This window comes from Chlorocebus sabaeus, chromosome 10 (genome assembly GCF_047675955.1).
Source record: "Chlorocebus sabaeus isolate Y175 chromosome 10, mChlSab1.0.hap1, whole genome shotgun sequence".
Classification (NCBI taxonomy): domain Eukaryota; kingdom Metazoa; phylum Chordata; class Mammalia; order Primates; family Cercopithecidae; genus Chlorocebus; species Chlorocebus sabaeus.
Window position 1 is genome coordinate 77,073,483 of NC_132913.1, and position 25,149 is coordinate 77,098,631.

General features: G+C 37.8%; 2 protein-coding genes across 9 annotated transcripts in view; one reads left to right on the top strand and one right to left on the bottom strand.

Annotated features, from left to right (window-relative positions):
* Positions 1–4,873: 4,873 nt before the first annotated feature.
* ORMDL1 (ORMDL sphingolipid biosynthesis regulator 1) lies at positions 4,874–18,964 on the bottom strand. Of its 5 annotated transcripts, none has more exons than XR_005241497.2 (5): positions 18,861–18,964; positions 17,016–17,196; positions 10,105–10,256; positions 8,443–8,672; positions 4,874–6,455 (listed from the first exon to the last, which is right to left on the bottom strand). XR_005241497.2 is itself a non-coding variant. In XM_007965631.3 (4 exons), the coding sequence occupies exons 2-4, from the start codon at positions 17,187–17,189 to the stop codon at positions 6,320–6,322; spliced, it is 462 nt and encodes a 153-aa protein (XP_007963822.1). In that variant the 5' UTR covers positions 17,190–17,196; positions 18,861–18,964; the 3' UTR covers positions 4,874–6,319. The 5 variants fall into 5 exon arrangements, 3 of the variants coding, with proteins under 3 accessions (XP_007963822.1, XP_007963823.1, XP_007963825.1); XR_012094242.1 differs by lacking the exon at positions 18,861–18,964 and adding an exon at positions 17,612–18,454; XM_007965631.3 differs by lacking the exon at positions 8,443–8,672.
* A 50-nt stretch (positions 18,965–19,014) lies between these two features.
* Positions 19,015–25,149, top strand: part of PMS1 (PMS1 homolog 1, mismatch repair system component) — a 90,556-nt gene continuing 84,421 nt past the window's right edge. For 3 of the 4 annotated variants that reach the window (XR_005241496.2, XM_007965626.3, XM_007965628.3), the window contains exon 1: positions 19,015–19,114. The gene's annotated coding sequence lies outside the window, so the exon portion shown is untranslated. Of the gene's footprint in view, positions 19,176–25,149 lie in introns of all 4 variants that reach the window. The other variant, XM_007965627.3, reaches the window with a different exon arrangement.

Sequence of the window (25,149 nt, forward strand, 5' to 3'; positions counted from 1 at the left end):
TCTGATTATTTTATAGGCTTGAAATTGGTTTATCAGGTCTGGAAGTGACTGGACTTGGGAGTACTGAGTTACCCACCACAAATTGCTAATAAAATGGTGTGTAAAAGCCATTAATACTAATGTATTCATTTATGAGAAATGCAATTATGGGGGAGCTAGGATAGTTGAGTTTGCCAGTCATGATCTTCCTTCTATTGACCAAATTACAATGAAGGCTAAATCCAAATTATAATCAGAAGATTGCTTGGTAAATATGGAATGGAAACAATAGACGTGAGTTTGGTGCTTTTAATGGCTAATATTTCAAGCCTGATGCAGCCCTTTCCACTTGAGTCACATATGTGTCTTACATTCTTTGAGTTGGCTAGTGCTAAAAATACATTGCCATTTTCCTTTCTCCTTTTTTTTTTTTTTTTTTTTTTTTGAGACGAAGTCTCGCTCTGTTGCCAGGCTGGATTGCACTAGCGTGATCTCGGCTCACTGCAACCTCTGCATCCTGGGTTCAAGCGATTCTCCTACCTCAGCCTCCCGAGTAGCTGAGACTACAGGCGCGCGCCACCACGCCCAGCTAATTTTTGTATTTTTAGTAGAGACGGGGTTTCATCATGTTGGCCAGGATGGTCTCCATCTTTTGACCTCGTGATCCACCCGCCTCGGCCTCCCAAAGTGCCGGGATTTCAGGCATGAGCCACCGCGCTGCGCCAGCCCATCCTTTCTCCTCTTAAATTTTCTTTGCTGACCAGTATCTCTTGATGTGGAACATTCTTTCATTAGTGGTAATACTGTCAATCAGGTCTTTGGAAGATATTTTGGGTTTTGTTTGCTGAGCCATTATGCTTATTTTATAAATTAACTTTTCTGAACTTTATTGCGGTAGAATTTACATAACAAAATTTACCATTTTAACCATTTTTAAGTTCAAAGGAACTAAGTACATTCACATTGCTATGCAACCATGACTACCATCTAGCTCCAGAACCTTTTCTTCTTCCCAAACTGAAATTCTGTACCCATTAAACAGTAAGCTCCCAGCTGGGCACAGTGGCTCGCTCCTGTAACCCCAGCACTTTGGGAGGCTGAGGTGAGCGGATTACCTGGGGTCGGGAGTTCGAGACCAGCCTGGCTAACATGATGGCCATCTCTACTAAAAATACAAAAATTAGCTGGGTGTGGTGATGAATGCCTGTAATCCCAGCTACATGGGAGGCTGAGGCATGAGATTCACTTGAACCCGGGAAGCAGAGGTTGCAGTGAGCTGGGATTGTGCCACTGCACTCCAGCCTGGGCAACAGAGGGAGACTCCATCTCAAAAAATAAAAACCAAAAAAAATCCCCAGAAACCAATAAGCTCCCATTCCTTCTGCCTTCCAACCCTTAGCAACCACCATTCCACTTTATCTTTGAATTTGATTACTCTAGGAATTCATAAAAGTGAGATAACACAGTAATGTGTCATTTTGTGACTTATCTCACGTCATAATGTCTTCAAGATTCATCCACAATATAATATGTATCAGAATTTTCCTCCTTTTTAAGGCTGGATAATATTCCATCGTGTGTATATGTCACATTTCTTTTAACCATTCATCCCTTGATGGACACTTGGATTGCTTCCATCTTCTGGCTATTGTGAATGCTGCTGCTGTGAACAAAAATGTACAAATATCTGTCCAAGTTCCTGCTTTCACTTCTGGTATATACCCAAAAGTGGAACTGCTGGATATAATTTTAATTTTTGAGGAATCTCCGTACTAGATGATCTTATTTCTTTATTTTTCAAGTGTGTGGGTCTATGTGTGGTTTTGGCAGGGAAGGGAGAGGGTGAGTCTCTGTCATTCCCACATACTCCCCATGACTGTTAAGTAATGTGTTAGAAGCATATGGTTTGATGAGAATTCTAGGAGAGACAAATGTTTCAAAGGATCTCTGTATTTTTACCAGCAGTAACTAATAAATCATCTGGCTTCTCTGTTCCCACTATAAAAATTATAAAATGAGGAAAATACTGCATGTTTTATCATCTTGGTAAAATGGTCAACATAAATGCAGAATATTTGAAAACTCGGGGGTTTTCAAAATAAGATTGTCAATAAAAATTTATAATTGCATAATTGGAAAGTCAAAATTTATACACTATAAAATTCCTTTCATACTTTATATCTTAAAACTATTTATTTTACAATGTTAATGAAGTAGCTTATTTCTTTACTAAAATCCTTGTATTTAAGATTATTTTATCAACACATACTTACGCAGTACGAGTGAACGGACACAGTGATAAACTGCTTTATCTGCTAAACTTAACATTAGTTAGAACTTGAGCGCTACACATGTCATTCCATAACCATTGTTTATCAAGGGGTTGAATCATTAGTCAAGAAATGAAATAAATTACAATACTACACTGAAAACTCAATTTTTTTTTTTTTTTTTTTTTTTTACTGTTTTTCTAATTATGAAATGTTTCAGGTTTTGAAAAAAGGAAATACTATAAACAACTTCTGTGAGGCCAACATTCAACTTGAGATAAAATCATCCAATACAGTTGAAGCCCTGTGTCCTATATACTTGATACATTCAGGATTCTGACTTTGATGTTTATAATTCTCTTGCATTCATTTGTAGCTATATGAAAAATTTTAAACCCAACATAACAAACTACTTGCTAAATCACTGGATCATTTTTACCTGGAACTGAGATTAGGGAGTAAAATGTGATACATCTCATTATTTTCTTTCTGACATAATAGAGAGTTTATCTCTGCTATTCTACTTACCTTCCCCTCCCCTGCCTTGCACTACTCCAAACCTCCTTTTAGGGTATTTTACCTAGACATGTCTTTTTAGTATTGAACTTGTTCACATTTCTCACATCGACATGTAGTATCCATGTTACTGTTTTGGGAATTACTCTTTTCTTTCTATCCTGTTAGAAAGACTATTAAATTGCAATGGTTGACACTGGGTTGCTCCATTTGTGTTCTTCATGACTAGCATAAGGCTATTTTTGGGTGATACTTACTGATGACATATATAATATAGAAGACACAGGAGAAATATACTGCATGAAAATCAAGATTCAGCTTTAGCTAGACAAGATGAATCAATAAACTAAAATCTAACAAGATGGAGTTCTATAGGAAAAATGTCTTAAGAGTTTGGTTTAATAAATCAATTTAATATGTGAAGGGTAATCATAATTTAACAGTACTATATATTGAAGATTTAAGATTTTGGTGACATAGTGAATCAGTGATATGTAGTTGTCAAAATAAAAAGTGGTATTAAGCAGCGTTAAAACAAAAAGCATCCAGAACAGGGGAAGTGGTACTCTTTCACAGCATATCTGATCACCTCTTGTATTTAACTCTTGTGCTATATAATAAGGAATAAACTGGAACTTAGAGCAGAATTACCGGGATAGTGGGAGAAATCTGAAACCATATCATATCGAAAATGATGAAGGCTCTAGTAATATTATTCCATGCTGCTGACACAAATTTAAAAGTTATCTTTAAATAGTTGAAGAGTTATGTAAAGATTAGATTTTTGACTCAATATACAACAAATTGTAAATTCCATTACAAAACTAGAATATGCTGTCTTATAAGTCCTCTTCTATTAATATTATTATTAAAACAGAACTAAACAGAAGGGTGGTAATTAATGAAGATTCAAGCTAAGGTAGGGGGCCCAGTGGGCAGATCACTTGAGGTCAGGAGTTTAAGACCAGCCTGACCAACATTGTGAAATCCCCTCTCTACTAAAAATACAGAATTAGCTGGACGTGGTGGCACACACCCATTATCCCAGCTACTCAGGAGGCTGAGGCAGGAGAATTACTTGAACACGGGAGGCAGAGGTTGCAGTGAGCTGGGACCACATCACTGTGCTTCAGCCTGGAAGACCAAAAAACCCGGCTCCAGCCATCTCAAAAAAAAAAAAAAGTTAAGGCAGGGGGTTGAATTACATGGTGTCCAAGGGCTTCTCTAATTTAGCCTCATATAGCTCTATAAGCTAATTCACATAGGTATTAGTCAAGGAGATATTATTATGCCCCTTAGGATCTTTATAATTCAATAGACAGTAGTACCATAAACCTAGAAAAAGGATGGGGGCAGGTCAAAGGGACACAGCAGTCAACTTGTAAGAGCTCCTAATGGTCAAAGCTGGAGGACAATTTGAGCAACAAATCATGATAATGGATTATAACCCAAAGAATGAAATATCCATGAGCCCAGAGTGTAAGTGATTTAATAAATAAGTAAATGAGGGAGAAGAGACAAATCTTCCTTATAAAAGATTCCAATAAATTATTATAGAAGGAATAAGAGAAACAGAAAATCATCACTAGAACTCCACAGTAATAATTGCTGCAAGAAAGATCCACCAATGAATGCTAAAATTAGTGGCATTTCTGAGCTCATGACTCCTTAGAAACTGCCATTATGTCTCCTGACTTGAAGTGAGGAGCATTTATGGCATGGCAATTTATTTTGTTCCAAGTAATAGTCATTATAGATTTTGTTTGAAACTGAAATGTAGCCATCAAAGGGAAGGGAGTTGGTTTGTCTTGTTTACAGATTATCCTCAGTACCTAACATAATTCCTGTAACAGAGTGGGCCCTTCAAATATCTACCGAGTAAATATTTTTAAAGCATTGACAGGAGAAAGCAGGGAAGAAAGCATGTATAAGAGGGAGACTTCTGTCTCTGAAGTATGTTAAAAAAATGTAAGCCTTTTGAGATGAACTTTAAAATAAAGAAAAATGAATGTTTTTTGTTACTTTAATTTTACAAATTCAGTTGCTTAAAAATAAACTTGAAAAATGTCACTTTAATTTTGATGACTAAATTTGGAGAGCTTTTGAAATAATCTTACACCAAGGAAAAATTTTATTAAATTATGGATCACCAGTTATTTAAAAATACATGGGAAAAGACAGACATACAAAGGTAGTATCATACAACTGATTTCTAAACTCAATACTTTTGAAATACAAAACAATGATCATTACCCCCCAAAGTCAGTTTACTGACACGAATTGATGTTTAAGTTGGTCTATAACTCTTTTCATTCAATTATGTTTATAAATGTTACTGAATTTTTAAATTTTGTCCCATATCTGAACTTGGTTTTTTTTGACATGTTTACTTCTCAAAGTAGTATATAGTTATTTCTTGCAATTAATGTCAGCAACTATAGGAAGCTTTCCTAAGTCACAAGAATTCAATGTGGTTGCTGTTCTGGAGACAGTTACCATTTTGGGCTATATATACTAAAAGCCCACGTATTCAAAGGCAAAATATTCATGGGCAAAATACAGGGGTTGAGAGCAGGAGGACTAAGAAAAGAAAACGTTATCTTTTACTGCAGACCTGCCAAAAAAGACTCCATTACTTACTTTGGTACTATTGCTAGAGACGTCATTTCTGCCACAGGTTGGCTATATGGTTGTTCCTTTTATATTTCCTTTTTCAAATGACGACAAACTTTGCCAATTAAATTGTTCAACCAAATAAGCAGACACCTTTAAATTACCATTACTTTTTAGTTGCTTGAAAGAAATAATTTTCTTAATTGGTTTAGCAGCCTTGTGTCTGGAAAAGCAGTAAAACCCGCTTTGTTCCAAAATTAGAACACTGACTCAGAGGCTGCTTGTCAGATACTTGGCTATTTTCTATCACCAATCAGTCACAAAGGTGAACCTCCATGAACTCTGTAATGTAATAAATGTAAAAAATGGCCTCACTGACCAATACACAATATTGAGCCAGCAAAACCAAAAAAGTACCCTCATAAGTGAGAAATGGCTTGTATAAAACAAAAGGATATACATCCTCTTACGTAAAACAAGAGAAATATGTATGGTAATAAAAATAATCTTTAATAAACTTGTATAGAGATGATTCTGGTTTACATGTAAGTCTGCTTTAACTAACCATGGCTGAATGACTGGAAATGTTCTTAACACAATGCCCATTCATTATAAGTTAAGCTGGTCCTAGTTTTTTACAAATCTCTTATTTCCTTGAATTTATCTACTACACCCTCACTGTGATGCCCTTGAACTTATAAGCTGGGCCTGCCCAGCCTGCTTATAAAGCCCCTCTTCAGAAATATACCAGATGTATTAAACAGAGGCATCATTTAATGGAAATCTGCACTTCAAAACAGCACTGGAAGGACCAGCCATTGGCCCTCCAATGTAAATACTTCTTAATTTCACATTATCACAGAAACAGTGCAGTTTATAACCACTCCTTTCTTATAAGAAATTCAGCAGCTGTAAAAATTTTTGTTCAGTTTCAAAACATTTCAATACTTATTAATTCCAAAGATCCGAACACCATGTAGCTGTGGCATTTTGGGAATTAGCACACTCAGGAGAGAAGCTGTGTTTAGGATGAAGTGAGTTGGATCATACTTCGTATAGAAACTTGCCAGAAAATATCTGTAGAGATAAAAGTTAAGAATATATATAACATCCAAAAATAAAATTACTTAGAACTTAAACAATTTTAAAGGTAGTAAAAAAAGGCCACTAAAGCATAAAATACCTAAAAATAAAACTATTTCTGAGCACTAAAATAAGAGGAACCATTTTAGTTTGGCCCCAAGTTTTATCTCATTAGGAACTAAAAAATTTGTTTAATGGAGGTCCACATTTTCCATTTCTGTAATTGTATTAAATACATTTAATAGAACACATTGCATCCTTTAAAGCAAGGCTTTCAAACTAGGTAGGGTTCATATGCCCTCTGTAATTACAGGTGTGGTTCTGTATTTCCATGTATGTTTCTGAGAGAGATCTGGATTCAAAGCATTCATCTTTTTCTCAAAAAGTTTTATGACTCACAGGTTAAAAACCTCTACTGCAAAGCTCTGAAAAATGGGGTTTTAGTGCATTAGTACAATTCCTATCTTTGAAGGAAATAAATATTTAGTTGCCCTTTTGATGTTCTCATTTTCATACTGTAGTTGATTGAGCAGCTCTGTAACCAGTTTAACTGGTAACTTGAAAGACACTGTTGTACCATTCCAGCTGCTTTTTAATCAAATGCATGTATGTTTTTGGATATCCAACTGAGAATTTAACAAGCCCCAAGCCTAAAGCACCTTTAAAACCATAAATCACCAAGTCCAGAATGTTTAGTTTTACCTACGGGTATATCAAGGTGCAGACACATCATCTGATTACTAATGGAATAATACAGATAAGATGTAAAGAATAACATCATGTCTTATTTGTTCATAACTAAGAAGTTAGTTTCTATTTAGGGGTTTATTTTTGCAGTACACAAGGAAAGTATTCTAATAGTCTTTACTGACATTAGTTTCTCATAAGGGAAAATAAATATCTTGTGTAATATGGTTAGAAGAGAGAAGCTACTTCCAAGTTTGACAAAAAATCACAGAGAATTTTATACATTTTTAGAACCATCTACATTGAGAAATCCTACAATCTTCCACCTATTTTGCAAACTACAGTCAGAAAATTCTTTCTCGAGTGTAAACCATATTCTTCAATTCTGAAATTCTTTCTTCCTGCTTTCATATATTTGAAGACTAAATTTATACTTCCTTTACTGAACAAAATGGGACATCACTTGCATTTAGCAAACTCATTTCATTTCCCACCATCATTACAGGTTTAATCTATAATCTGGGATAAGTTAGAAATATTAAATCTTATAATGGGTTCTTTTGACTATAACCTAGCATATGTCCCCTTTTTGTCTTTTAAACGAATTTTGTGTGTAGATTATATGAAAATTACTTGCCTCTTTCAAAAACTTAGACAACCCTCTGATGGTATGCAAAACCCAGGTGGGAATCAGTGTGACAACATTTATTTGCCAACAGCTATATTGGAAAGAGACCTGTATTACAAGATAGTAGTTTAGGGTTTAAACCTGAGCTCTTAACTCCAACTAGGTGCAAGATCTTCAACAACGTCATGCATTTCAGTCTGTTTCTTTACCTAAACATCTGGAATATGGTGGCTCATGCCCGTAATCCCAGCACTTTGGGAGGCCGAGACAGGCGGATCACCTGAGGTGAGGAGTTCAAGATCAGCCTGGTCAACATGGTGAAACCCCATCTCTACTAAAAATACAAAAAGTAGCTGGGCATGGTGGCACACACCTGTAGTCCCAGCTACTGGGGAGGCTGAGGCAAGAGAATCGCTTGAACCTGGGAGGCGGAGGTTGCAGTGAGCCGAGGTCACGCCACTGCACTCTGGCCTGGGCAACAGAGCGAGACTCTGTCTCAAAAAAAAAAAAAAAAAAATCTGGAATAACATTCCATGTCACATCTACCTGACAAATTTAAGTAAGAAAATGTGAAAGCACTTTGAAAAGTCTTAATGCTATATAGATGGCTTTAATGCTATTTCTTCAGTTAAGTAAGCAATTTAATCAGAATATTTGAAATCATACCTGTTGGTCAAAAATATATTTTGAGAAATATGGACACTGTACACAGGTACATCTCAGTTGACCTTTTGTGTGATAGCTGTGATTAAAACTTCAGAATATGTCAGGCGTTTTACATGTATTATGATGCAATCTTCAATGTTTTACAGATGAGAAAACTGAGCCTTTGAAGAAAATGGCCAAAAGTCACAGAGCTTCAAAGGGGTTGAGCCAAAATCCAAATTCAGGGCCATCTGAATAACCAATATTTTTGTTATTACATGCATGCATGCATTCATTCACTTATTTATTTAATAAATCGGGTCTTACTCTGTTGCCCAACTGGAGTACAGCATGTGACTAGAGCTCATTGCAGCCTCCAACTCCTAGGCTCAAACCATCTCCTGCCTCAGCTTCCCACGTAGCTTACGTTTATTTTTATTAGACCTCACTGACACTTTTCTTTGAGGTCAATTTTATATGGGACTTAACCAGTTCAAAATTTCCTCAAAGGGCTATAAATTAAGGAAAAAGGACCCCATTATTTTATGATCAGTTTATTCCTTTCACTTGAAAAATGCCTTCCCTTACTTAAATATCTAAAGCCTATTCTCTCTTAAGTTCTAGCATAAGGATTTCCAAAATCCACCTCCAAGTAGTCTTTTGTGCTACGCCAGGCTGTGCTGACACTATCATGGACATTATTATGTTTAAGCTAGATGGTACAGAGTATTAAGATATATGAGCAATAACTCTATTATGTGTAGACCACTGTACTTACTGTGGGATTCAAAGCAATCTATGCACTTATAAATTCTTTGGAGAGACAAAATAAAACATATATACATTTTTTTATTTGTCAATTATACCTCAATAAAGCTGGGGAAAAAAGGAAGCGGCATTTCAGGTAGGAGATATGATTTGAACAAAGACAGAAATAGGACTACACATGAAATATTCAAGAAATGCTGCTTAGAAGGCCAGGTAGCATTTGGGTGGGGATAAAATATTTACATCAAGGGAAAATGAGGTAAGAACTATTTTCTGGAAGGTGCAGAACATCAGATAAGCGAAAGAAATTAGATACCAGATACAGGTTACATGCTATCCAGGTAGATATCATCTATTTCTCACAGCATTAGGACTGAATTAGGTATCACTAGCTAGAATTTTATATATGAGCAAACCAAGCTGGCTGAATGATATATATAAGACTCCACCCAGGTCTGTCCTGTAATGAAAGCCTGACCTCTTTTTTCCGAAACCATACTCTTTCCCAAGGAGTCTGAATATCTTAATAGGTTAGGTGGCCAGTGAAATTCTTCTGATTGTCTAAATCATTGCTTAGGGAGATTAATAGACAGTGCAATATAGAATATGATTATGTATTTTGTGTCCTTATATGAAACCTAAGAAAGGGAGCTGGAATACATTTGACCTGTATATCCTACATGTCTAGGTGCACTGATTAGCATGTAATATTGTCTTTGTATGTACTGACTGAAGTGAAAACTAATTTATTATCAACTTGTTAAAAATTCTGTCTATAATTTATATTCTATCCGAGGTGCCACTTATTGATAGAAGTTTTCAACAAAATGCTGTTTCTAATTCCAGTTCAATCTGATGAAAGGGTATTTTCCTCTTATCCAATCCTCCTCATACCTAAACATTTCTGCCACTTACAGAATTATTGGAGAAATTGTGAAAAACTTCCGTGAAGATGTAAACTGTACTCCATAGTCCAGTTGTTCCCAATGAGTTAGGAGCCTTGCTTTACCCTGGTCAGGAGTTTCGAAAGGTGTTCCTTTCACTGCATGCAAAAATACATACATCCCCTGGAAAACAAGCAAGGGGGTAGAAATGAACAATATTAAATACAAAATTAGTCTTTGTCAGTAGCATTAACAAGGTTCCAAGCTGTTTGCGAGAGAGTGTGGGATTTAAATGAGTTCATTTTGCGCTTTCATATAATAGTGAAAGGCTGTGGCCAGTTTCATTATAATAAAATAGAACTTTCTAGGGTATATAAATTGTTATTAAATGAGAATTCGTAAAAGGTCAACTGAAAGTAACCTGTTTGCATTTCTTTTCATTAAATTGAAAATAAGTATCAGTGTAGCTTCATATCTTTACATTCAGATTTTCCTACACTTTTCCTATTAGGAAATAGGATTACTTTTTCCCCAATGTACAGGAGGTTTTTCTTCAGGGTATATTAGTAAATTTGATGATACTTAAAAAATGATGAAGATATACAAACTGGTAGAAAACAATAAAATGATTAAAATCTATCGGAAAAAATAGTTTTGAGATATTTAATATGATGATTGCCTTTGCCTTAATAGTTCTCTTCCAAAGCAACAAAAATAGTTTGATATAATAGGTATAATGTTCCACTCAATTCCCTTTTTAAATCACCATTGTGCCTCAATAGTGTTTCTTCTGAAGTCAGTTTTTAAAACTCAAAGCAAATAACATTACTAAAAGCCATTCTGTCAGATCTGTCAGATCATATGAAACATATAACATTTTTATTAATAGTTAGGATAGAATAAAACCAATATATAGTAGATCTGGTTTCCTTGAGATTATGATACCCATTTAGACTGATAGGCAGTGTTTCATTCAGGATCACTGCTTGAGACACTGTAAAAGGATAATGCCTAAATATTATCATGACACAAAATTTTTCCTTCTAGACGCCACAATGTGATGTCATTTTTCCCACCTCAACTTTTAATGATTATGTAGAAAAATTACGGATTTGAAATTTTATATGATACCAAGTTAACCAAGCCCTTCCTTTCAAGGCTTAGTCTACTTCCTAGTTTTTCCATTAGGCAATTCAGAAGTCGTTTAGCTGCAGTAACACGTAAGCTATGGAGGAAAGGACTCATGTTCAATTGGATTTAACCCACCAAATATTTAATAAGTGGCTTATATGTACAAGACACAGGACATATACGCACATATGGAATTGAATGAGATGTACCCAAGCCTTGGAGAAATTTAATCCTCTAAGAGATGGTAAGGAAAAAAAGATATGCATAAACAGCTAGAAAGTAGGGCAGAAATTGCTATCAAAGGTACAATCAGAATACTCAGCAAATGGCAGGGGAGGAAAGGTTCATTGTTGCTGTGGCAAAAGTCTTGATGCTGCCTCATTAATTACCTCATTCTTAAAGGTTCAGCTCAAATAACAATTCCGTAGAAAAACCTACCTCATTAGTAATAATTAATCTCCTGTTTCTGTAGTTGTGTACAATGTTATTGAAAATACGATTACAGTACAGTATATCGTGTTAGAGTTGTGTGAATGATGTTTGTTTTCCCATTAGCCTGAATACACTAGGAATAAGCACAGGACACTGCAAGACATTAGACACTGGACACTTCCAACATTAGAAATACTGGAAAATGACATTATTCCAAGGAGTATTTATTCTGTAAGCACTACAAAACCATTTTCATATGGGCTTTAAAGTGAATTATAAAACAGAAAGTATGTTTTCAAATTCTCAGGGGGTATAGGACCCCCAAAAAGTAAAGAACATCTATTCCAGACCACATACATATTAGAATCTAAGAGAATAATCATCCTCTCATTATTTCCTTCAAACTATATAGGCTTAACTAGTGTTTAGAATATCGAAACAGTTTATTTTATACATCTTATCAGTGAAAAATAATAAAATCTTTATCTGGCCATATATCTTCTGCCCCAGTATTATTTTGTAAATTATTTTTATATAAAAATGTTTGTGATCATTTTTCCTACATTAAAAGAATTAGGGAACAAAAGTATGTAGCTCATGGCTAGTCCTTACTAATACCTACTGAATCAAAATGAATCATTCATTTTTAAAGCTGGGCCAAGAATCTTGTGAAGCATAACCTCTAAGGATGAGGTAGCACTTAATAAAACAACCACTGTAGGTTTCTTTCAGAAAGGCAAATACACTATTTTTCTAACTGGGTGTAACAATTAGGTCCATTTTCTCATTTTTAAAGGCATTCAATATATATTTCAGATTTTTAATTGGTTTATTGTGGCTATCTTCAAAGGAAACTTAAATTTGGAGTCATGTAATTGCAACTCCTATGGCTAATTAAGTTTTTAGTGTGGTGAACTAATAACAAATAAATCAGAGGTTTGCTTTCTATACAGTGTTAATTACCAATCATTTGTCCATGGTCAACCAATTTGAAACAAGGTTAGGGGGTGGTGGTGGTGCAGGGATGGCTTCTAAAATATATTTAATACACGTGCCATTGGAGAATGGAAAAGACTAACTTGGCCAGGTGTGGTGGCTCACGCTCAGCACTTTGGGAGGCCAAGGCGGGCAGATCACCTGGGAGTTCGAGACCAGCCTGACCAACATAGTGAAACGACGTCTCTATTAAAAATACAAAAATTAGCCGGGTGTGGTGGTGCACACCTGTAATCCCAGCTACTCAGGAGGCTGAGGCAGGAGAATCGCTTGAACCCAGGAGGCGGAGGTTGCAGTGAGCTGAGATCACACCACTGCTCTCCAGCCTGGGTGACAGTGAGACTCCGTCTCAAAAAAAAAAAAAAAAGACTAACTTATTCAGCAAACATTAAATAAGTCTTTAGAGATACAAAAATTAAAACATAAAGAGATAAACTGCTAATTACAAAACAATGACAACCACATGATAAAAGAATGCAGCATGGGAGTTGTGTAGATTCCTGGAGGGACAGTTTTGCTGTAGGAGAGCAGGAAAGAGGGAGGGGTATTAAAATACTAGAGAGAGGGCTGGGCATGGCAGCTCATACCTGTAATCCCAGCATTTTGGAAGGCCAAGACAGGTGGATCACCTGAGGTCAGGAGTTCAAGTCCAGCCCAGCCAACATGGTGAAACCCCACCTCTACTAAAAATACAAAAATTAGCTGGGTGTAGTGGTGCATGCCTGTAGTCTCATCGATTCGGGAGGCTGAGGCAGGAGAATCGCTTGAACCTGGGAGGTGCAGGTTGCAGTGAGCCAAGATTGTGCCACTGCACTCCAGCCTGGATGACACAGAGATACTCCATCTCAAAAAAATAAAAGTAGGCCCTGAGTGCCATGGCTCACTCATGCTTTGGGAGGCTAAGACAGGAGGATCACTTGAGGCCAGGAGTTTGAGACAAGATTGGGTAACATAGCAAGATCCCCATCTCAATCAGTCAATCAGATGAGCATGGTGGCACACACCTATTGTCCTAGCTACTTGGGAGGCTGAGGCAGGAGGATCACTTAAGACCAGGAGTTCGAGGCTGCAGTGAACTATGATCACGCCACTGCACTCCAGCCTGGGTAACAGAATGAGGCCCTGTCTCTGTAAAAAAACCAAAATGGCTGGGCATGGTGGCTCATGCCTGTAATCCCAGCACTTTTGGAGGCTGGTGCAGACGGATTGTGTGAGGCCAGGAGTTCAAGACCAGCCTGGGCAACATAGTGAGACCCTATCACTATTAAAATAAAAACAAATTAGCCGGATATGGCGGTATGTGTAGTCCTCAAATTTCTTGGGAAGCTAAGGTGGGAGGAGCTATGATCACGCCAGTCTCTTAAAAACAAAAGAGTACTTGGTCCAGGTGAAAAGAAAATATAGTAGAATAGCTTAAGCCAAAGCAATAAAATGAGAGCAGATGATTTTATTGCTAGTGTATAGCCTGTATTTAGAGATGGTTGAGATAAGGTGAAGACTCCTTGTTTCTGCACTGTTATCAACTGGTCTTATATGTCACACAAGAAACTTGGATTTTACCATGACTGCAATGGATAATCACTGAATGACTTAGAGTATGACTTGAGCAAGCACGCATTTTTAAAACATCACTCTGCCAAGTTGGAATAGAGAAGGGTAGAGAAGCATCAAGAAGACCATTTGATTTATCCGAGTAATTTACTTGTGGAAAAAACGAGGGTATGGGGATCAAGTTGAGAGTAAAGCAGAAGACAGTGCTCTGAGCAAAATGGATATGGAATATAAAGGAAAAGAAGTTATCCTAAGACTTAGGTGACTTTGTATTCTTGTTTGCATTGGATGGTTCTGATTATACCAATTCTCTTGTAGTAGTTATTACCAGAGCTCCATTTTACTCTCTAAACAGTCTGTTTGGACTATACGTTACAGGTTGAGTATTCCTTATCCAAAATGCTCGGGAGCAGACGTGTTTCAGATTTTGGATTGTTTTGGATTTTGGAATATCGGCATATACATAATGAGATATCTTGGGGACAGAGCCCAAGTCTAAACATGAAATTCATTTATGTTTCATATACATCATACACACACAGCCTAAAGATAATTTTATATGGTATCTTTAATAATTTTGTGCATGAAATAAAGTTTTGACTGCATTTTAATTGCAACCCGTCAGGAGGTCAGGTATGAATTTTCCGCTTGTGGCACCATGTTGGTGCTAAAAAAGTTTCGAATTTTAGAACATTTTCTATTTTGGGTTTCCGATTAGGGATGCTCAACCTGTGTATTAATTGCTTTACCATTAACATTTAGCTGTCCGGCTTGGCCTTTAGAAAAGATTAGTGGTGAAGTCAGAGGAGCAGATTATGGGTGGTAAGAGACTAATCAGGAATAAGATAAGTTCCATTTATACTTGTTTGGTTTAAGGTGCAAGGTAATCTGGTGATATAAATAAATAGGAGCATCCTTATTCTACAGGTAGAAACTGAAAATATGGGTAGATGAAGTAACCTAGGTAGAATACATAGCATAAGAAGAGATGAAGAAAATAACCTTGGGAATAGAAATATTTAAGAGAGGAAAAGAGAAGGAAGACTCCATAAGAAGAAAGAGAAGGTCAGAAATACATGCCGGTGAAAGTGATCCTATGGAAGCCAAAGGAAGTTTCAACAAAAGGGAGATGATTAGTGTGAAATATTTCAGAGAAGTCACTATTTAAAAGAAAACATCTTTTGCCCTTACAAAGTCTATCACATAAAATGGACTAAATGGACATGTATTTATCATGTCTACCAGCACATCATTCTTGTCCTCCTCCAGTCAACTTCAAATATACTCCAGAAGATAGAAAATAAATATTATTGTTATTATTTGAGACAGGGTCTCACTGTCACCCAGGCTGGAGTGCAGTGACACAATCATGGCTCACTGTGACCTCCACCTCCCAGGCTCAAGTGATTCTACCACCTCAGCCTCCCGATTCTCCCATCTCAGCCTCCCGAGTAGCTGGGACTACAGATGTGCTGCCACCATGCCGGGCTAAGGTTTTGTATTTTTTGTAGAGACAGGGTTTCAGGTTTCACCATGTTGCCCAGACTGGTCTAGAAATCCTGACCTCACGTGATCTGCCTGCCTCAGCCTCCCAAAGCACTGGGATTACAGGCGTGAGCCACTGCTCCTGGCGAAAATAAATGTTAATTTTAAAAAATCAATTTCTCCTGTTTTCCTGTCTTAATGCTTTAATTTTAAAAAATATCTTTCAACAAATGTACTGCTAAACTGGATTCAATTAAAATTTTCAAGTAACTGTATTTCCTCCTTTTCACGTTACTTTAATAGGCTATTAAAACTAGAAAAGTCGCTGTCAGGATTTTTTGTTTTTGTAAAAGGCAATTTCCAGGGCTGCATAATATGGTCAGTAGAGTCAATCAAAACTTTGCTACTCTGTTAGCACTAATACAAGAGAGTGATACTCAACAAGCAGCAGCTAAGGCACCATAAGATCCTGAATCACATAAGATATGATTAAGTTCAATACTTAAATACTGAAACAGTAAAGAATACTTATACAATTTAGATAGATAAGTTAACAAGGATTGGAACTAAAATGATCTATTTTCTAGATTTTATACAATGAGAAAAAAAAAGTCTTACTTAGAAAAAGGCCCAGTTTTGAAATAAAGTGTGAAAGAAAAAAGAAAATTCTATCCCAGATTAGAATTCTTCAAAATTAAGTCTTATACACTAAAAACCACTAAACTATACAGTTTAAATGGGTGGATTTTATTGCATGTGAATTATATCTCAAAAAAAGCTGTTAAAAAAACTAAGTTGTATATATCACAAAACCTTAAGCTTTTTTAAAAACTGTGTTTAAACACACATGTCATAAAGTTTACCATCTTAGACGCTTTTTTTCTTTGAGACAAAGTCTCACTCTTTCACCCAGGCTGGAGTGCAGTGACATAATCTTGGCTCATTGCAACCTCTGCCTCCCAGGTTCAAGGGATTCTCCTGCCTCAGCCTCCAGAGTAGCCGGGCCTACAGGCATGTGCTGCCCTGCCCAGCTAATTTTTGTGTTTTTAGTAGAGATAAGGTTTCACCATGTTGGCAAGGCTGGTCTTGAACTCCTGACCTTGTAATCCACCCGCCTTGGCCTCCCGAAGTGCTGCAATTTTAAATGTATAATTGAGTGGTATTAAAAACATTCATATTGTTGTGCAATCATCACCATTACCATCGACATCCACAACTCTTTTCATCTTGCAAAACTAAAAACTCTGTACCCATTAAGCAATAACTCTCCATTCCTTCCGCCCCTTAATTTCTGGCAACCACTAAACCTAAAACTTTTAAGTGTTGAGTATAATGTGAAATTCTTACCAGATTATGTATAATATTTGTTAAAGTCCAAGCAACAGGAACACTGAAGAAGGGAATGCTGAGTAAGACAATATGAAGCAAGCCAACTCCCAATGCATATGTTAGCCACATACCCCGGCTGTTCATGACACGGGTATTTGGATTCACTTCACTGTGGGCAACTCCAACATTCATGTTTGCTCTATAGGAAAGTAATAAAATGAATCAACACTGATATAACTGGCAACCTAAACACCCCCAATTCTGACATGACAAGGTACATGTGTTACGATGATTATTTTTTCCTAGTTATCTTGAGGTAGCACACAAACACCATCCAAAATATGCTACTTGTAGAGATGCTGCTGACAGCAGTGAAGAATCGTCAACATTTGACTTTATGGTAAGACAAGACTTATTATCATGGTTCTAATTTAAAAAGTAGTTAAGATGCCTTTCCCGAAGTTTGTTTTCTAGCATGCTGTTTTACTAAATACGAAAATTCAAACTGAAAGAGATAACCTACATTTTCTTGTATCATGAGAGCAACGTGAAAAGCCAAAAGCTAAATTTACCAACATAATAAATTTATATTAAAAAGAAAAAGCAGAACTCACCCAGCCAGTCTGTCAAGTAGCCAGACTCTTTTATCTGACTTACTGTATCCATAAAGAATAGTCAGAGTTCAGATCACTTCTTTCTGAATACTGAATGTGGAAGGTACATGCCGTTGACATAATGTGGTGTAAAATCTACATGGTCAAGGGATAATGTTTGTTTCTCAATTTTGTGATACATCTGGGTGGAAATAAGGAGTCTTCTGAATATTTCTCTAGTCAATTAAAAAACTTCAGTTTTCTTTCTTCTTTTTAAAAAAGTTTTTCCCATCTCCTTTCCATTGAAGATGGACTCCAAAGGAAGAACTGATAATAGTTATCAGTTCTTTTAATGATGGTGTTTACTTGGGTCTAAGAATTCCTTAAAATAAAACTGTCCTGAAGAACACCTATCATCCAAGGGAGGGGGAAAACGAGGCTAGATTACATTTGGAACAGCTGTGATTTTAAAATACACAAACGCTTGTATTACGGAGTTAGCATACGGAGAGGAACTTCTCATATCTCCATCCAGCAAGTGTTTCCAGAGTATAATGCTCCTTCCCCTCTAGAGACGCACAGAACAGGCATCAAGGGTCAAGGGGACGAAAAGTTAGTTACACTAAGGCCGCTAGAGTCTCCAATTTGTATGTGTAAATCTCTCGTCTAAACACACATCATTTATCATACATTATTTTAAACTACTTAGAACATGCCAACACTCAAGATAGTTTTCCCACGTTCCACAGGATGGAGGCCTGAAATTTACATCTCAGCTGGAAGGCAAAGCTGGTGCGGTACTCATCCTATTCCAACCAGAAAACCTTTCCCCAGCAGGTTTGCCGCGCTGCCCCGCGACTGGCAAACAATGACCTTACAGACCGTGAAGAGGCCGTCGGCTCTGCCCCCGCCGGTGCCTCCGGAGACGGCGACTCGCAGCGGCCCCTCAACGGAGTTCCCCCTGCCAGACCGACAGCCTGAGCGCTCTGGGACAGAGAAAACTCAGCAAAGGCCGCCGCTGCTACCACCTCAGCACCTCCCCCAACCCGCCCCTTCCTTCTCGCAGCCGCACGTCACGTCAGGACCCTGGCAGAACAGCGAAGATTTGCGTAGGGGACGAGCCTCTGAGGCCACGGCTCGCTACGGCCACGCAGGGCGCCGCAGATGCAGCCGGACCTCACTTTTCCCTCTCAGGACGACCCTAGGCCGCCAGCAGTTCCCTACGGACGAAGGCGACTGTACAGCGTCCGTCGCGTTCGTGCCCACTTACCCGCCGCCCCACTCCCGGCCGCCGGCTCGCAGCAGGACCAGCCCGGCTGCTACGGCCGCGGATACACGCCCTCAGGCCGGGCGCTGCGTAGCTTGCGGAAGCGTTCACAGACAGACTCGCTGCCAGCGGATTGGCTGCGAGCAGCGCCAATCTTACGTTCCCCCCGGGCGAGGCGGGACTAAGTGCCGCGCTCCCGGTACACGCTCCGCCGCGCGCATGCTGGGTGCGAGTGCGGGGTCGGTCCTTCGCTCCGGGTGAGTCGCTGGCTGCTTGCCGCTGGTGGATGGTAATTGCCTGCCTCGCGCTAGCAGGAAGGTAGTATGGTGTGACTAACGGGTATTTATTATATTCTCGAGGGCTTGAGGGCCCCCATCCCCTTTACTCGTCCTGGTCCGGGCGCTAACGCTATAGTGCAGCTAAGGGCGCTCCCCGCGGGCGGGAAGCGAAGCCGGGCTTACAGGCGCGCACACGTGGAGCGCGTTCTCTGAGCAGATCTGGGCTCGGGGTGTTCTGGCTTGGTCTTTGTTGCGGCCCATTCCCAGACCCTTCTGGGTGCAGGACTTAAAATTTGTTTTCCAGGCAGCAAATTTAACCCATGGCAACTGTAACTCATCTTGTGAGGGTGGCGGTTTATAGTATTGTATTCTGTGGCATCATACAAGGGGTGCAAGTTAAACTCTTTAAAGTTAATCACGATTTTTGCTCGTGGCCTTCTGGGTTTATCCGTACGCCCAAGACAGGCACCTGTATTACACATACTGAGGAAATGTGGATACCAAAAACTGATCCTGAGGAAAGTCTTGATTAGATTTTTTGGAATCGCCTTTGAAATGTAATTTCCCTCACCTTGGCATTGCGGAAAGTTTGTGATCTTTATTGCCTAAATAGCTTTCAACATTTTGAAATTGACTTAGGAGAATGTTCGCTATGTATGTCTATGTATCTTGCATTTCTGTTGGCTTTGTGAACTTGTTTTGGATTTAGTCTGATCTTTAAATAAATGATTTCTTTGTGTTCTCTCTAATGAAAGTCTGTGAGTTCTCTGATCTTTACTTCATTTTTTAGGCAGACCTGTTGTCCTTAACTGACTTTCCGGGTCATCAACATTCCTTGAGAAGTGTTCCTTTTCCCTCTCAGTAAATATGGAAGACTGGCTATCCTGATATTCCCAGACATTCTTTGCTGTGATTTGTAAGCCCGATATAAACCCTTCCACTGTTTCAAAAGCATTCATTTGGTACACATATGGTATAGAGTGCTATATTCCAGGGGCTATGCTAGGAATCTGTGATTGATATAAAATAAAACCCCTGTCCTCAAAGAACTCTGAGTCAGGAGGAACAGACAGAAACACATATTAATAGAATAACTTGTGATGAGGTTAATTAGAAATGAGGTAAAGGGGGACTGCAGAGGAAGGAATACCTACTCTGTTGACTGGTGAAGGAAAGGAGGCTGCAGCAGCGAAGAAAGGCTTTCTTGAAGAGTTGATACTGAACTAAATCTGGAGGGATGATTAGAAGTCAGCTGAGAGAGAGAGAACCATGTGAACTGAGGAAGGAGTGGGTGTCACCATGGTAAGAGAGATGAGTTGGTTGGGCACGGTGGCTCACGCCTGTATTCCCAGCACTTTGGGAGGCCGAGGCAGTCAGATCACCTGAGGTCAGGAGTTCAAGACCAGCCTGGCCAACATGGTGAAACCTCGACTCTACTAAAAATACAAAAAATTAGCCAGGTGTGGTGGTGGGCACCTGTAATCCCAGCTACTCGGGAGGCTGAGGCAGGAGAATCGCTTGAACCCGGGAGGTGGAGTCTGCAGTGAGCCGAGATTGCCCATTGCATTTCAGCCTGGGCAACAGGCGCAAAACCTGAAACTCCGTCTCAAAAAGAAAAAGAAAGTTAGAGAAAGATTCTCTGATCAGTTTGGTACATGTTATGTTTAGGTTGCCTTCAGCTCATCTAAATGATGGTATTTAGAAGGTAGTTGGAAGTAAGGCCCTAAAGTCCAGAAAAAAGTGTGAGATACAGGTGAGCTGGAGGATAATATGGAAGCCAGTTGAAATTATGTATGTAAAGGGAAGGAGGATATTTTTTCTAACATTTGCGTTAGCATAGGAAAGATGCTGGTAAATTATATTTAGTGGTCCTTCATTAATATTCATGAAGTGAAGGGCTTGCCATGAGTGAAGCATTTGATTGTTCTGCCTGGCATCCTACATTCAAAAGTTGTACAGCAGGAAAAAAAAAGTTTTGCAATTCAGAACAGGGGTATAGTAGGTTTAATTATACAATTTAATTAATCTTTACAGTTAATATTTTACATTGATTTACATTGATGATAGGATAAAGTGATATTTGATATTTTGAATATATTAGATTATCTAAATACATAATTAAACCTCACTTTTTTATTTTTTTTTACCTTTTTTTAATGTGACTACTAGAAAATTTTAAATGATATATATGGCTTATATTGTAGTTTTATTGAACAGTGCTGGATAGAGTACTAGTTAAAATGGCAGGCTCTGAAATCACACTACTTTGGTTTTATCCTAGCTCTTACTAACAGCTATATAATACTGAGGAAGTTAAACTTTCAAAAACTCAATCAGCTAATCTATAAAATGGAGATAATACAGATAACATATGCTTATGAATTTGGGAGAGACAAATATTCAGACTGTAGCAATTAGGAGAGAAGAAAGATGACATGACATGGAAGAAGAGTATGAAAAGAGGTGCAGACATCTTAAGACCAGAGGACACGATGGGATAGGGTAAAGTGTGATAGAATTCATGCTATGAATTGCCATGATCTTAGTAAACTAGAAGGATGAGGAATATTGGGATGAAATTATAGAGATTTGAAAAAAAAAAAAGATTTTGGATTTGTCATTGTAGTAGATGAGGTATTGTAGGGAATGAGACAAAGATGATGAGATTAAGACTGCTCAGGAGGAGTCAGTCTAGGTTTATACCCTAAAGTTTTGTTGATCAGTGTTTTTCTTAGATCCTTGGGATTTCCTAGGTAAGGTAGAAGACTTCTTGAACCCAAGCCTAATGTGTGAGCCCTTTTGGGGTAAGGGTTAGAGATGGGGGGATTGTTCATTTAGGGGTTTAGAGGAGCTCAATTTAGTCCCAGTACCCTGGGATGTTTTTAGCATTTATTTGCCAAACACTGTAATATGTTATTTATATATACTACCTTATTTTCTTCTTACCACAATCATATTATATCATTATTAGATCCATTTTGTAGATTAGGTGATTGCATTTTAGAGAGTTTAATTTCCTCAGTGTGATATACCTGTTAGTGGAAGAGCTGGGATAAAACCAAAGTAGTGTGATTTCAGAGCCTGCCATTTTGTCTACTGCTCTATCCAGCACCGTTCAATGGAACTATAAGCCACATATATAATTTTAAATTTTCTAGTAGTCACATTAAACAGATTTTTTTTAAAGGTTAATTTTAATATATTTTATGTAATCTAATGTATCCAAATAGGATAAAATCATTTCATTCTATAATCAATGTAAAAAATTTATATGATTTTTATTAATGCTGAATTGAAAATTGAGTGTGTGTTAGCACATCTCAGTTTGGACTACCAGTGTTTCTAGTGCTCTAGTGTTCACTAAGCTACATGTGGCTAGTGGCTACCATATTGGACAGTGCAGATCTGTTCCTTAGAACGAGGTAATTCTGAAGCTTTGGAAGAGTGCAGAGGTGCCTTTTGCTTGTGACAGCATTAATTTGTGTGAATGTTATGACGATGGAGTAGCCTGTAGTCCACTGTTTCCCTGCTTGATTGGGGCAGGAAAGCCTCCCAGCAGTTGAGAACAACAAAAACAACCATTGAAAGGTAGTTGTTCACAGCTACTCTCCTGAGAACTGGGTACCCCAAAACTAAATCAAATATGTAGATTAATTAGAGGGCAGTTCGTATTTTAAAAGAATTCCCAGCATTCCTTTACATAATGATCTCTCATTATAATACTCTACATTTGTTAAGGCCTTATCATGTGTAGAACAACACTTTATATATACTTCCTTATTTGATTCCTCACAGTAAACCAGTGAGGTATTAGCTCCATCTTTATAGATGATGACAAATTGATTTATGGAGGGATTTCAGTGATTTGCTGAGTTTATGTGTAATAAAGGTGAACCAACCTCCAATACCTATTTTATAGGCTCTGGTCTGTTACATTTTTTCGCTGTGCCAGTCACCTTTGCCTTGTATATAGCAAAATATACTGTATTTATGAACTGTGATCAGTTAGCACTCTCGGAACCCAATATGTCAGCCTCTTCCCAAAAGTGCGTTCCTTGAACTCCTGTGTAATTGTTATAGTGCCTGTACTCCATTTCCTGCTCAATTACTGAGTCTTTCTTTACATGTCTTTGTCTTATGCTGGCTGAGAAATAATCCTAAACTGATGACTTTTTGTTGTGTTTGTTTTTGGTGTTGCTATTTTGTTTACACCTAGATTGCATAGGATTAAATCATCGTGGGAGCATGTAACTAGTCATGGGAAATAAAGTATCTTGAGTCCACACCCAGCCCCCATTTTTTTTGTTCAATAAAATCTTGATTCTATAGAGGAATTGCATGTTGTCAAGCTTGTGCTTTTATTCCTGTAATGTTTTCTGTAATTAGGCAATAAGATGCAAAAAGCACCCCCCTCCCTGCATGCTTTATAGATGGAATTTCCATAGGACATTTTTGGATTTTTTGTTTGTTTGAACAAAGGATTTCCAGTTACCAACAGATTTTGGATCTGCAGGTTGGATCTATAAAGGACCTCAAATGCCAGCTTAGAGATTTGAGCTTTATATTGGCTTTGAGGAGCCACATGATTAAAATAATGTAGGCAGAATAATATAAAGGATAGTTATCTGACATGTCTGGTATGAGACTAGTTCAGATTAACAGTAATCCTAACTCTAAAAGAGCTCAGTGATTGAAAAAGACATTATAACTCATCAGAATGTGTGGTTGACTAATGATGTTTAAATGAGACTGTTGGTAAGGCACATAACTGATTGTCATCCACTTCCCAAAGTCGTATTATCGCTTGGTCATTCTCAGCCAACAGTACACTCATTGTAGCACAATTGTTCTCATTATTCAGTTATTATCATAGCATTTGTTTTTAAGAAATCTTTTTAGAACATGCATGTCTTGATTCCAATATTTGTGAGCTTTCAGTGATCTACTGTAATGAGTTTGGACCAAGATGTAGTTGGCACAGACATTTAAGGAAATAGATTTGAAATAAAAATCTTAAATGAGAAGTTCTTGGGCCCAGTTAACTTACTCAGCTTTCAGCCTCTTAAACGGCCATAATAATAAGTCTAATTTTTATACATAGTACCTACTTTTTATGGTTTAGAGGTTTAAATGCAATCCCATATGTAAAGTGTTTAGCACAGTGTTTAGCATACTATATATTTAATGTAGTAGTTGCTGTTCTTCTTGTAATCATCATTTTAGTTAACGGCAGTATAGACTGAGTGACCAAAAGTGAAGAGTCATTGAGGCTAATTAGGAAATTATATTGGGAACTCAATGTGAGAAATACTGAGAAAAGAATTGATAGGATTTGGGAGTTGATTAGATTTGAGTCAGGGTGAATGGATTATTCCTATAGGAAAGTCGTGGGTTTAGGGTAGGGATTGGTTAATTATTCCTGGAGTTTGAGCTAGTGATTATTTCAGCAGGCAGTTGGAAATACAGGGTTCGAGTTTGCAAGAAAAGTCAGAATTGATGATAATAATTAGTCACACAAAAATCCTGGAAGAAATGAGAAAAAAAGCAATTTTTTCCTCTAATGTTACTGTGGACTTTTTTTTTTAGGTGCATGTGGCAGAATATTGTGGATTTTTTGAACCCATTTTTGGTTATTTTTATTCATAGGCATTTATATGTATTCATATATTACATATCAATAGAGGAAATGTTGAAGGACTTGCCTTAGCTCTGCCTCTTAATAACTGGATGACCTTGGACAAGTTTTCTAATTTATTTGTGCCTCAGTAGTTTTATAAAATTGAGGTGATAATGGCACCTGTTTTCAAAGGGTAATAGTAAGAAATAGAAGACTTATGGCTCGGCACAGTGGCTCATGCCTGTAATCCCGATACTTTGGGAGGCCAAGGCAGGTGGATCACTTGAGGTCAGGAGTTTGAGACCAGCCTGGCCAACATGGCAAAACCCCGTCTCTACTAAAAATATAATATAAAAACTAGCCAGGTGTTGTGGCGGGCACCTGTAATCCCAGCTAC